This window comes from Salminus brasiliensis, chromosome 12 (assembly GCF_030463535.1).
Source record: "Salminus brasiliensis chromosome 12, fSalBra1.hap2, whole genome shotgun sequence".
NCBI classification, from domain to species: domain Eukaryota; kingdom Metazoa; phylum Chordata; class Actinopteri; order Characiformes; family Bryconidae; genus Salminus; species Salminus brasiliensis.
Window position 1 is genome coordinate 8,152,305 of NC_132889.1, and position 12,532 is coordinate 8,164,836.

A 12,532-nucleotide genomic window follows, 5' to 3' on the forward strand; every position below is an offset into this window, starting at 1 on the left:
TTCTTTGACTCTTGACCGCTTTCATTTCTTTCTTTCACTTTATGTAAATGCTTTGAGTAAATTATCAGTCTTTGGGGTTTCTGAACTTCCTCTTTGATATGTGGCTTAGCATTGGTTTAAGACAGCACAGCCTACTTTCCTTCTCACAGTGAGGTTTCTGAACTGCCTCCTATGTTTAAAGTCTGTTTTGCCGTTGTTTAGATGTCTAGGTACGCCATGAGAGCCTACCAGCTCCTTGTTTGGATTTTACTGGAGCAAACGATGGGTATGTCACTGCTGCTTCATGCATAATCAAGAACAGTACTTTGATTGTGTGTATGTGTGTGTGTGGGGATTGTATTACTGGTGGTACTTGCATTTCAAATCACTCTCACCGAGACCTACAATGTGCAGCAGACTTCTGTCATTTCAAGAAGCATCTGTGATATTTTTAACTCTGGTAGAAACATGCTTTGTTAGTTAGCCAGATGTTGTAGTACACTTTGGGTAGTGTGTATGTGTGTGTGTGTGTGTGTGTGTAAGAAACACTTGGATCAGTATTGGGTATATAATACAGTTAAAATATGCAAATATGTGCACCCCCTGAAAATACATACTTGCTGTTGGTGAACTTGCTGGAAGCAAGTTTTTTTTTTTTCTCTCCCTGTAATCCTTTAAACAATCAGTAGGTTACGTAATTGTTAGTGGAAGGGGTTCATCTCACCAAATTGAGCTTTTCTTGCTGATGAAGTGATCACTAGCTATTCAGTTTCAAAGTCAAAGTGAACTTTATTGTGATTTAGACAGCACAGCTGGAGTGCGTAGCTAAATGTGATTGTGTTTCTCCAGGCTCCCATGTGCAAATATACCACAAAACTACATACCTGAAGGCTTGTAGGATGAAGGAAACTCATGTACTCGTAATGTAAATGTTTGATTTCTGTGTTTTAAGGGGGTACTACTTATTGGTGGTATCCTTTGACAAGGTATTAGGTAAAGTCGTTTCTGTACATACACTAAATCAGATATTTTCCTATTTTGATACTTTAATGAGTTCACCATGCAGTCGTCTCCTCTTTCTAAATATTTGTGGCAGTTAATGCTTATATATTGTGGTTGGTGTAGCGCTGTGAGTAGTCTGTGGCAGACTGGGGTTTGATTCCTCAGAAGTCTTCCAATTTTAGAATAATCGTAAACGATGATCTTCCCAGATTATCCTGTAGTGTGTGTGGTGTCTACTGACCCATCCAGGCCCGATCATTAATGGTAAATATGAAAAGGTAAATAGTATCCAGTAGTGTGGGGTAGATGCCGATTCTCTTGTGGGGTGAACGAGTTGACGATCTGAACGGAACTCATCAGTGTTTGCTGAAGAGGTTAAAAGCAAGATCCTTTTCTTTCTCTTGGCTTTTACTGAGCGTCCACTTGGCAAGAAGCTCCCACCTACTCTCATGATGTAACAGTAACTCCCTCAGGTTTTTGAGGATCGGCACCATCGGTTGAACGCACATAATCTTGAAGTGTGTGGTGTTTCATTCAGGGCAGGTGGTGTAGTGTGGGGACTTCATGATGACCAAAGAAAAGACAGAAAATTCAGTGAAAAGTGTTGTTATGTGTGGGGTCTCGCGTTTTCAACATCGGTTAGGATTTTAAAACCCCTGTATGGTGGGGCCCTGTATGAAAGTCACTCTGGAGAAGAACATCAGCCAACTGCCATTAATGTAAATATTTAAACCTTTAATAGTCCAGTCACAGAAATCTGCCCCAAGGCTCTCTTCTTGGCCCCCTACTTTTTCCCATCTGTATTCTGCTATTTTTTTATTATCTGTATCCTACCCTGCTATTTTTTTTATCATCTACATCCTGCCCCTTGAAGACGTTACTCAGCGTCATGGTCTCAAATGTCAGGAATCTGATAACTTTCCAATTTACCTCAACATCAGTTCCACAGACTCATTCCTGTCATTCGCATTTGCCCACTTACTCACCTGCGTATCTCTCAGAACACATGGATGAAGTAGTTTAATCTTGCAAATTCTGGGCTCACATTTATTATTATTATTATTATTAATAATAATAAATATTATTAATTATTTTAGATGCACAATTATGGTTCAGCTTGATCACATGAACAGATGATTGTCCATGATCTGTAGAACATTATCCTTAAAGTTCATGAGGATTGTGCAGATGCTTGTGTGTGATGAACATTGATGCTTTTGATTGCCACCTAAGACCTAACTAAGCCCTGCAATCCCTTGAATGCTGCAGGATTTAATAAAAAAGAAAAGAAAAGAAAAGCCGTAGCAGACCTGACTGGACCTCTCTCTTCTCGGCCCACACGGCTAATTGATTGTTCCTGCTTAGTTAGAATGAAAACCTGCATCCTTGCTGTCCCTTTGTGAATAAGACTGGACATCATGTCCTAGAAACCAGAGTGATGATTTTAAGCATGTTGGTCAGCTCTTCTGAATTTTACGTTGATCATGTCTTGGCCTGGTGTGCTTGTAAAAAATTTTTAAAAATAAATAAAATAAAAATAAAAAAGGGGCAGTGACTACATTAGAAAGCTGTGTTCAATCAGCTACATCTAATCATTTAAATGTGGTTGGTTTGTGCTTCTTGTGACATACACAATATGGCAAAAGTGTTTGGACACCTGCTCAGTCAATGTTTTGGAATAATTGTCTCTACTGTCCAGGGAATTTAGCGACATAAGCTTTAGTGAGGTCAGGATGTTGGATGATCACCAGCACACCTCATCCCCAACTCCCCAAATCATCCCAAAAAATTAGAAGGAACACTGTCGTTTTGGAGAACACTGTTCCACTGCTCCACAGCCCAATGCTGGGGGTCTTTACACCCCTCTAGCCCACGCCTGGCATTAGGCACGGTGCCAATAGGTGTTCATCTATCCTATTGTATTTGCAGTGCTTTTCTACAGGGTCTACACAAGCTGTGTGTGTGCATGTACACTGTGTCAGCAATGGGTGCCTTCATTAGAAGAGGTGTCCACAAACATTTGGGACATATAGTGTCTGTAAATACAGAACAAAAGGAAATTAAGACATGTACTGATTTCACAGTACTGTATGTGTAAAGAAGGCCATGTTTCACTTACTGGCATTTGAGTAAGTAATTATTTACTGTAATTTCATTTTGCTTTATGATTGGTCTCACCTCTCACTTTGGAGCTGTAGAATTTTATTGAAGGATAGAGCCTAACGAGCAACAGTCTTAAAAGTTACTCATTACTTGTGTACTATTTAGCCTGCTGCTGTTCTTGTTTATACAAGTTTATAAAATATTTGCTAGACTACTTTAATAGAGCGAGCGTGTAATGGAAACGTATAAGTCCACGAGCTGGCACTGCTCAAACCGCCTGCCGATATCATCTAATATAATCAAGCTGCAACCTTCATGCAAGACGATGATGGCATTATATCTCTGCTCAGTTTCTCAAGCTAGCGTTTACATGAGTTATGCAAGAGTTTTTACAACAGCTTCCGATCTTTTGTCAGTTTGGGCTATAGAAAACTGAAATTACTGGTAATGTTTAATGAATGTCTGCAAAACTAATGGATAAACCACAAATATTTTGAAAAATAGCATCAATTTAGTGTCACGAGACAATGGCTGTGTCCTGAACCCCATTATCACTATATATATATATATATATATATATATATATATATATATATATATATATATATATATAATGAATATTGTGATTTAGGACACAGCCTTGCTGCCACTTTTCGTTTTTATTTATTTATTTTTAATGGCCATTTCACTGCAGTGCAACAAAACCTAACCTTTGCCTTTAACCCACCTGTGAAACACTAGTGACAAGGAACAGTGAGCTCAACACCTGGGGAGCGATTGGTGTTGCCTTTGTGTAATAACAGCTCAGCCATCAATGTTGAGAATATGCCACTTCTAGAGATGACAAATTCAGGTCCAGAAAATGAAAAATCCACCCCAGAGCTGTCCTGGCAGTTGTACTTTCTGGACCTGAATCTGCCATCTCTAACCACTTCCTGTCAGTCCAGGGGATTGACCAGGCAACCTTCTGGTCCCAAGCCAGCTTCTCTAACTTTTCTGTACACATGTTCAGTACAACAGCAAACTCTGGTCAGCCATAGCTTTACCAGCGGGGGTGAAGTGTCTTGTTTAAAGGCCCAACAATGGCTGTCTAACAGATGTGGGTACTGAACCCTCAGCCTTGTGATCAACATGTTAAAAAAAACAAAAAACAAAACATGTATCATCATATGAATGACAACTAAACTTGGCTTTATTACAAACCAATGCACTATGGTCAGTGTTTTGTTTGCAGGTCACAGATCCACCGATCTGCCATAACATTAGGAAGTGAGTTAGTTCTGGAAGGCGATGAAGGTGTTAAAAGCCGGACAAATGGGCAAGAGGATGAATCTCAGCCACTCTGACGAGCCAAATTGTGATGGCTCTGGATCGGCAACAGGGTCAAGGGCACCTAAGGCTCATTGATACGATCCATGGAGGCCCCGCCTCCACAGCTAACAGAACCTAAAGAATCTGCTGCTGAGTTCTTGGTGCCTCGAACAGTCAGGACTCAATATTAGACAGGTGTTGGTAATGTCATGGCTGATTGGTGTGTAGTTATATCTTCAATGTTTTTTTTTTTGTTTTATTTTTTAGCAGCTGAGGAAATTCTGTATGTTCGCGGTGTTCAAGAAGAATCTGTTGACATCTCCTGTGAAACCAAGCTAGAAAATATTCAGCCAACCGCATTCCATCTGTACAGAAAACTGGCAAAAGATTGGCAAAAGGTTTTACTGCTGTTTGTAAATGAGCATGAAGAAGTTGGCGCAGAGTATAAGGAGCGCATCAGAATCTCTGGATGGCCGAGTTCACGCACTGTGAACGTCACGCTGTTGGACCTGAGGGCTGAAGATACAGGCCTCTATGTCTGTGAGTTCACCAACACTACAGATCCTTTCCTAAAGGTGCCAAAGAGCACAGAGGTCATCCTGCATGTGCAAGTTAACGGTAGGTGAATCGAAAGGGTCATTTTAAATACTAAAGGTTTTAATGTTCCAAAAAGGTTTGCATAGTTTGCCATTTTAGACACAGCTGTCCTTAAAGGTGCCACGGAATAGGTTTATTGAGAGTTTAAGTAGTTTGAGGTATAAACAGGATGAGAACTGCTCAAATTTACAGCCCTGTCATGTCACCTCAGAATGAAACCCGCTGATTGTGCTTCTACGGTGGGCTCGTGAATAATCTGCGTTAGCTATAGCTTAGCTTTAAGCCTAGCTTGGGTAGAACTACCTTATCTGACTGGTCAGAGTCTTCTGGCTCACATAGTCACTTATCCTGGTCCAGACAGTGGCATCCGGGAAGGCCGCGGCCACGAGGCCTGGCTCATGTAGCAACTCGTTTCTGGATAACTACGAGAGTCTTGAGGTGACGAGCTGACTACAAATATCAAACCCGCCATACCTTTTTGTAGTTGCCACCACGGTTTGCTTCTCCACCAGCTTTGACAAGTGCTAGCAGTGCTTTCTCTGGCGGGCTGGGTGTAAGTAGTCTACCATATAGCTAACGAGTCCAGACAGTTACTAACAGATTTGGGGTTTTACAGCTGTTTTAGTTATGCCAGATTTTCTTTCCAGTGAAGAGACACCAGTTTGAGGTTCACGGTTTGCCACCAGATAAACACAGTTTTTTCTATTCTAAGACCCCTTTAAAGAAATAGCTTAAGCTCAAGCTATAAAGTTGACATAATTTTTTATCTTTTTACTCTTTATCCCAGAAGTAGTCAACCAGCCAAGACGTGTCCATGTCTGAGTTTCTGTGAATGGCTTTGCTCTGGATGTAGTGAGTTACAAATCTTACAGAGCTAAGAGGGATTGGAAGCCTCAGTGTAGAAGAGAAGCTAGCTATTTAGCACTGCATTTGCATCGTAGCTCCAGTGCAAAACTAGAAATGCAATGTTCAGGCAAGAAATGTGTTGGTTGGTTGGCTACATTTGGGCTGAAGGAGAAAACAGGAAATAATGGTTTAAGTGTCTGAGACGTTTTGCTAATGCTGCCTTTTCCTGCTATAGATCAAGACTGCTCGTGTGACAGCCGCTCCTCAGTCATCTACATCATCGCAGCTGCCGTGGTCCTGCTCCTCTTCACCCTCTTAAGTCTTTCAGCTGCACATTATGTAAGAAGCTCTGGACCATGGATGCTTAATTTAACTGATTTGCCTATCGTGACTAAGACTGCTTTTCAGAGAGGACTTCACGCCCTATTGCACCAACCAAAGTTACGCCGGTTCAGTGATGTAGCTCGACTTGAAAACACGCTCATTGAAAAACACAACAGATTGCAGGTGTCATTAAATGCATTTTGCTAGTATGTCCCATGCCCCTAAAGTGTGTAAAGGTGGAGTCACCATGTCATCACAGAGATGCATGCGCAAGCAGGGGTCAGAAAGCTATGGAACACCATTTGGTCCATAAGCTGCTGGAGTGCAGTGCAGTTAAATAACCCACCAACAGAGGCTGCAAGCTTTAGCTGGTCGATTTCTGCAGCTTTTTAATCACCAGTTCACTCAATCAATCTGAAGGCAGTCCTTCTAGATCTGGGACTGTTAAACTTGGGTACCTTCTCAAAATGTAGAGATGCCCTCAACATGGGGTCAGAAAGGCATGGGACACCGCTTGGTCCAGGAGCTCTGCGACCATCTTAACTTGACAGAAATTGGCCAGTTAACACGTAAAAATCTTACGTTGTAAGGCGTTGGAACGTCCTCAGGACGTTTTAAAAGGGCAGGCTTGGACGCCTTAAGGTGTACACACATGAACAAAATTGTTGGTACCCCTTCGGTTAATGAAAGAAAAACCCACAATGGTCACAGAAATAACTTGAATCTGATAAAAGTAATAATAAATAACAATTCTATGAAAATGAACAAATGAAAATCTAAAATTGATTTTGAACCATGCTTCAACAGTTAAACAATTATTTAAAAAATAAACTCATGAAACAGGCCTGGACAAAAATGATGGTACCCCTGAAAATAATGTCACCAAAGGGACATGTTAAATCAAGGTGTGTCCACTAATTAGCACCACAGGTGTCTACAATCTTGTAAATAGTCAGTGGGCCTATATATAGGGCTACAGGTAGTCACTGTGCTGTTTGGTGACATGGTGTGTACCACACTCAACATGGACCAGAGGAAGTGAAGGAAAGAGTTGTCTCAGGAGATTAGAAAATTATATATATATTAGAAAATTATAGACAAGCACGTTAAAGATAAAGGTTATAAAGGTCATCTCCAAGCGGCTTGATGTTCCTGTGACTACAGTTGCACATATTATTCAGAAATTTAAGATCCATGGGACTGTAGCCAACCTCCCTGGATGTGGCTGCAGGAAGAAAATTGATGAAAAATCAGAGACAGATAATACGAATGGTAACAAAAGAGCACAGAAAATCTTCTAAAGAGATTAAAGGTGAACTTCAAGCTCAAGGAACATCAGTGTCAGATCACACCATCCATCGTTATTTGAGCCAAAGTGGACTTCACGGGAGATGACCAAGGAGGACACCATTGTTGAAAACAAATCATAAAAAGTCAGACTGAAATTTGCCAAACTACATGTTGACAAGCCCCAAAGCTTCTAGGAGAATGTCCTATGGACAGATGGAACTTTTTGCCAAGGCACATCAGCTCTATGTTCACAGACAGAAAAATGAAGCACATCAAGAAAAGAACACTGTCCCTACTGTGAAACATGGAGGAGGGTCTGTTATGTTCTGGGGCTGCTTTGCTGCATCTAGCACAGGGTGTCTTGTATCTGTGCAGGGAACAATGAAATCTCAAGACTATCAAGGGATTCTAGAGAGAAATGTTCTGCCCAGTGTCAGAAAGCCTGGTCTGGGTCGCAGGTCATGGGTCTTTCAACAGGATAATGACCCAAAACACATAGCTAAAAAACACCCAAGAATGGCTAAGAGGAAAACATTGGACTGTTCCGAAGTGGCCTTCTATGAGCCCTGACCTAAATCCTACTGAGCATCTTTGGAAGGAGCTGAAACATGGCGTCTGGAAAAGGCACCTTTTAAACCTGAGACAACTGGAGCATTTGGAGTGGAGAGGAGTGGGCCAAAATACCTGCTGAGAGGTGCAGAGGTCTCATTGACAGTTACAGGAATCGTTTGATTGCAGTGATTGCCTCAAAAGGTTGTGTAACAAAATATTAAGTGAAGGGTACCATCATTTCTGTCCAGGCCTGTTTCATGAGTTTACTTTTTTAAATAATTCTGTTCAAAGCAATGTCTGACTTTCATTGGTTAATTTTCATAGCATTTTTATTTATTATTACTTTTGTCAGATTCAAGTTATTTCTGTGACCACTGTGGGTTTTTCTTTCATTAACCGAAGGGGTACCAACTATTTTGTCCATGTGTGTATGAAATTTCAGCAGCTTGTTAATCGCCAGTCCACCCAAACTGAAGGTAGCCATTCTAGTTCTGGGACTATAAAACTCAGATACCTTCCAAAAACGTATGAACGTCATCACAGAAATCACAGAGTCGTGCAAGCAGCACTCTTCACACTAGAGAGCAAATATGACCAGGAGGAGTTGTGAGGTAAACTGGACCAAGCGCAAAGAAGGTGGATGGAAAATGTTTAATATTCTGAGGGAATCTCAAATACCTTTGCCAAAAATCATAAAGGATGAAAAACCAACAAACATTCAGCTTCAGCTAGAGACACTGTATCTCATGTATCTATGTAGATTACAGCAGCTAACTACCTAACAACTAAATAACATCACAGTCAAAGCGCTTGTGCCCCCTGGCTGCGTGGGCACTCAGTAATATTTGTAAACAGGAAATTTGGGAACATTTTCCATCTAAATCACCCAATCACTCAATAAAACTCTTAAAGAAATGGTTTGTTCATACACTTTTTAAAAGCTTTTATACATATCGTTCCAACGTTCCATCTATAGAGCTGAGAGGGAGGAGTAGCGCGTGGACCATCTCCCAAAATATGGTTGTAACTCCCTGTATTTAGTATTTTAATTTGTTCTTCTATTTTAACGATGTGTGACTTTTTTGGGGCAACAAAATTCTCAAAAGCAGTTTTACAAGCCTGCTTGTAAAATTTTATAACCCTGCTATTTTTCCACAGGATGTTTTTTTTTGTATGTTTTTCATTTTTTACAGAGAAATCGTGGAAAGAAACCAAAAAATAATAATAATAAAAGATGAGCTCTGCTTTGATTGGCTGGTTTACATCACCGTGAAAACACAAAGTAGCCATGCAGCCGGGCCTCGCTTTTAGCTTTTTAGCTGCTTCCCCTGGCTGGCGTTTGACTGCATTAGATGCTGCTGTAATCAGTTACCAATACTGTACATATAGTGTTTTCATTGATGATGAACTTATATACTTCAATTTGACCATTCCTTTAACATGCTTCAGAAAAATAGCCTTAATTTCAGAAGAAAGGTTGGGTGAGATGATGTCTAGAAAATGTCTGTGTACAGAAATGAGATGATGTGAGATGTACAAAATGACTCAAACCTGCTTATTTCTTGCCTTTTTCAGAGAAAAGCTCACACCAGGCCCATGACTGCAGTTCCAATTTATGAACAAATGACCACACAAACACCAGAGCACAGGTCACAAAGCCATCACCTGGCCCTACCTGCAAATGACCCAGTGTATGCTATTCCACTGAAAGAGCAAAGTCTCCATAGTCCCTATGCAGTCCCTAAGAAGGTAAAGTCTAGTTCTGCTGCACCAAAGCAGGACAGTCACCCAGAGCCGGCCGCTGAGACGGATTGAACACCTTGGACCACTGAATTTGAAAGCTTTTCAAGCAGGACATTAGTTTGAGTTGTAAAATCTCCCCAGACTGACCTTAATTGAGTTAGGCAGGTCAGTGATTGTGATGATTATCATCATTAGAAGTTATTTTAGCTCTCTGACTCTTCAAGCATTGCGATGGCACTCAACAACTCTGGAAGTCCAGGCCAAATTTGCAAGACCACAAATGCTTGCAGACAGAACTGCTCCTCGTATGCTGGCAATAAAAGTGAAGCAGCACCCCCACCCCTCTCCACCTCCACTGCAATGACATCAGATTGTGAGTGGGTGCGAGCAGGCTTGAAACATGGTTGTATAAAGAAACTGGAGTTTGATTACCGAGCATCTGTATTACATGCCTGCTGTAGTGACTGTTGTTGTGATTTTTGTAGCTTAGCAATTAAACGATGATCTGCTCTGCTTTATTATGATTCACGTTACCTGCCTTCTCATCGCAAAAAACATCATCTGAAGATACAAGAAACCACTTTTATATAAGCAGGAAACTGCCGTGATATCTTCTCGCTTGTTGGTGTATCTGCTCTGCCCAGTATAAAACAGGCGTGTTTATTTCCACATGTATGAAATCTCACATGATTTTTGGAATTTTGGAATGGGCCCCCACGGCCAACTGAGGTGTTACTGAGGACCGACTTACTGATGCATTTGTAAATCATAAAGTTCAACTTTTGGATCATGAAATCCCTAATTAGCACACTGTGTACACAATTAGCACAATTAAATTGTAATCATGTAATTAAAATATGACCAATAATAATTAATTAAAAACAAAATGTACATTTTATGGTTCTATTTTACTGCCATTTGTCTTCATCAGAGATTTCTAAAATAAATTGTTTATTTTACTATTTAATTTTAGTTCATATTTACATATTTTCACTGTATAATTTGATTATATTTTAGTTGTCTTTCACTAAATAAAGCAATGTTTGGAAAATGACTAGAAATGATTAAACCATAAACCAAACGTGTATCGCTATTACACACTGTGGGGCACATTGTTCCAATAGTATGTGTGTGTGTGTGTGTGTGTTGGGGGGGGGGGGGGGGGCAGCAAGAAATAATTTGCAACTTTTTCAGAGACTTTGGGACTTTTTGGGAGCGAGCTACAAGAGTGGCAACACATTGTGTAATGTTGCACTTAACACATTGAACACAACACTGATCAGCCAGAACATTAAAACCACTGGCCAGCGACGTGAGGGACAGCACCGGTCAATGGCTGGGATCTGTATATTAGGCAGTAAGTGAACCAGCAGTTTTTGAAGGTTTGTGTTAAAAGCAGGAAAACTGACTTACAGCCAAGAAAAAAATGCAATTTATTAATAGTTTGAAAGGAGCTCCATAGTTTCATGAAACATTTTTCGGTGCATGTCATCAACAATCACATTCTATGAGGAAAGAGAAATAGAGAGAAAACATTTAAAAGCCGTTGACATTTGAAAATCTGAGTACAGACATTTTTCCTTAATAGTTCAACTCAAAAGGCAAAAGCAACCCTGGCCCTCTACCCACCCACACCCTAATTAACACACACACACACACCCACCCACACCCACACCCACACCCACAAAAACAAAACAAAATCCAACAAAAGAAGAGACAAAACACACACCCTCGTCACGGGCTACAAAAACCCCACAGTGCTTTAGGATGAGACGCTCATTGGTTTAGGAATACACAGCATGGCAAGTACTGTAATATAAAGTTACTATAAGAAATGCGCATAGGAATACAGTTTTATGGGGCAGGTGAAGGAAGGAGGCAACGTTCGTTATGGAAAAAGGACACCCAAAAAAAAAAAAAAAAAAAAATTCCCCATGACAGATGGGCTACAGAGGTTTCTTTTTTTTCTTTTTCTTTTTTTTAATTTATTTTATTTTAATACCCCTACACCCGACTTGTGCATAGATCATGATCCTTATAAACCAGCTATCTTTCAATCCTTCAAATTGATGTAGAAAGAAATGCTTTTATACATTTTTCCTTAATACCCGCCACGAGAGAGAGAGAGAGAGAGAGAGAGAGAGAGAGAGAGAGAGAATGACAGAAAGGAAAGAAATAGTAATGCACAATGCTCCTGATTTCAACAGGAAGGGACCTCATGTTAAGAAAATACAATAAAGATTAAAACATACAGCACTTGTATGTTATTTCACCATCTCGAACAATCAAAAACCATTGATCATCGTGTTTAAAATGTAAAGCAGTTTTAATATATAGAATTTTTTTATATATAAAGCACTCCATTTCTTTTTAAAGTTCATTTAGAGTCCATTATTTGGTAAATACGGAACTGCTACGGATTTAAAAACAAAAGGTTCTTTTCTTCTTCTTCTTCTTCTGAAATCCATAACCTTCAGTGCTTAATTTTCTTAATCCTTTTTATTCCTCATAGAAATGAACATTAAAATGGCGTGGAGTTGGTACTCTGGAACCCTTGCCTTCCTGAGACATGATCCACTTTTTCACGTGTGCAAGATAGTGAGCAATTAGAATTTTTTTTCTTCTTTTTTCACAAGAAAAAAAAAAAACTAACATAAAACACAAACAGGCTTCAAATATAGTCCATGAAATTAACATTGACAACATAGAATAAAAAACAAAACAAAACAAAAAACAGCAAAAGTGAAAAACAAACAAAACAAAACAAAACAAAAACAAAAACAAC

General features: G+C 39.9%; 1 protein-coding gene across 1 annotated transcript; it reads left to right on the forward strand.

Annotated features, from left to right (window-relative positions):
• The first annotated feature begins 120 nt into the window (after positions 1–120).
• LOC140573491 (uncharacterized) lies at positions 121–10,643 on the forward strand. Its single transcript, XM_072692876.1, has 4 exons — positions 121–265; positions 4,663–5,013; positions 6,074–6,177; positions 9,580–10,643. Exons 1-4 carry the CDS (start codon positions 202–204, stop codon positions 9,817–9,819), a joined length of 759 nt encoding a protein of 252 aa, XP_072548977.1. The 5' UTR covers positions 121–201; the 3' UTR covers positions 9,820–10,643.
• The last annotated feature ends 1,889 nt before the right edge of the window (positions 10,644–12,532 follow it).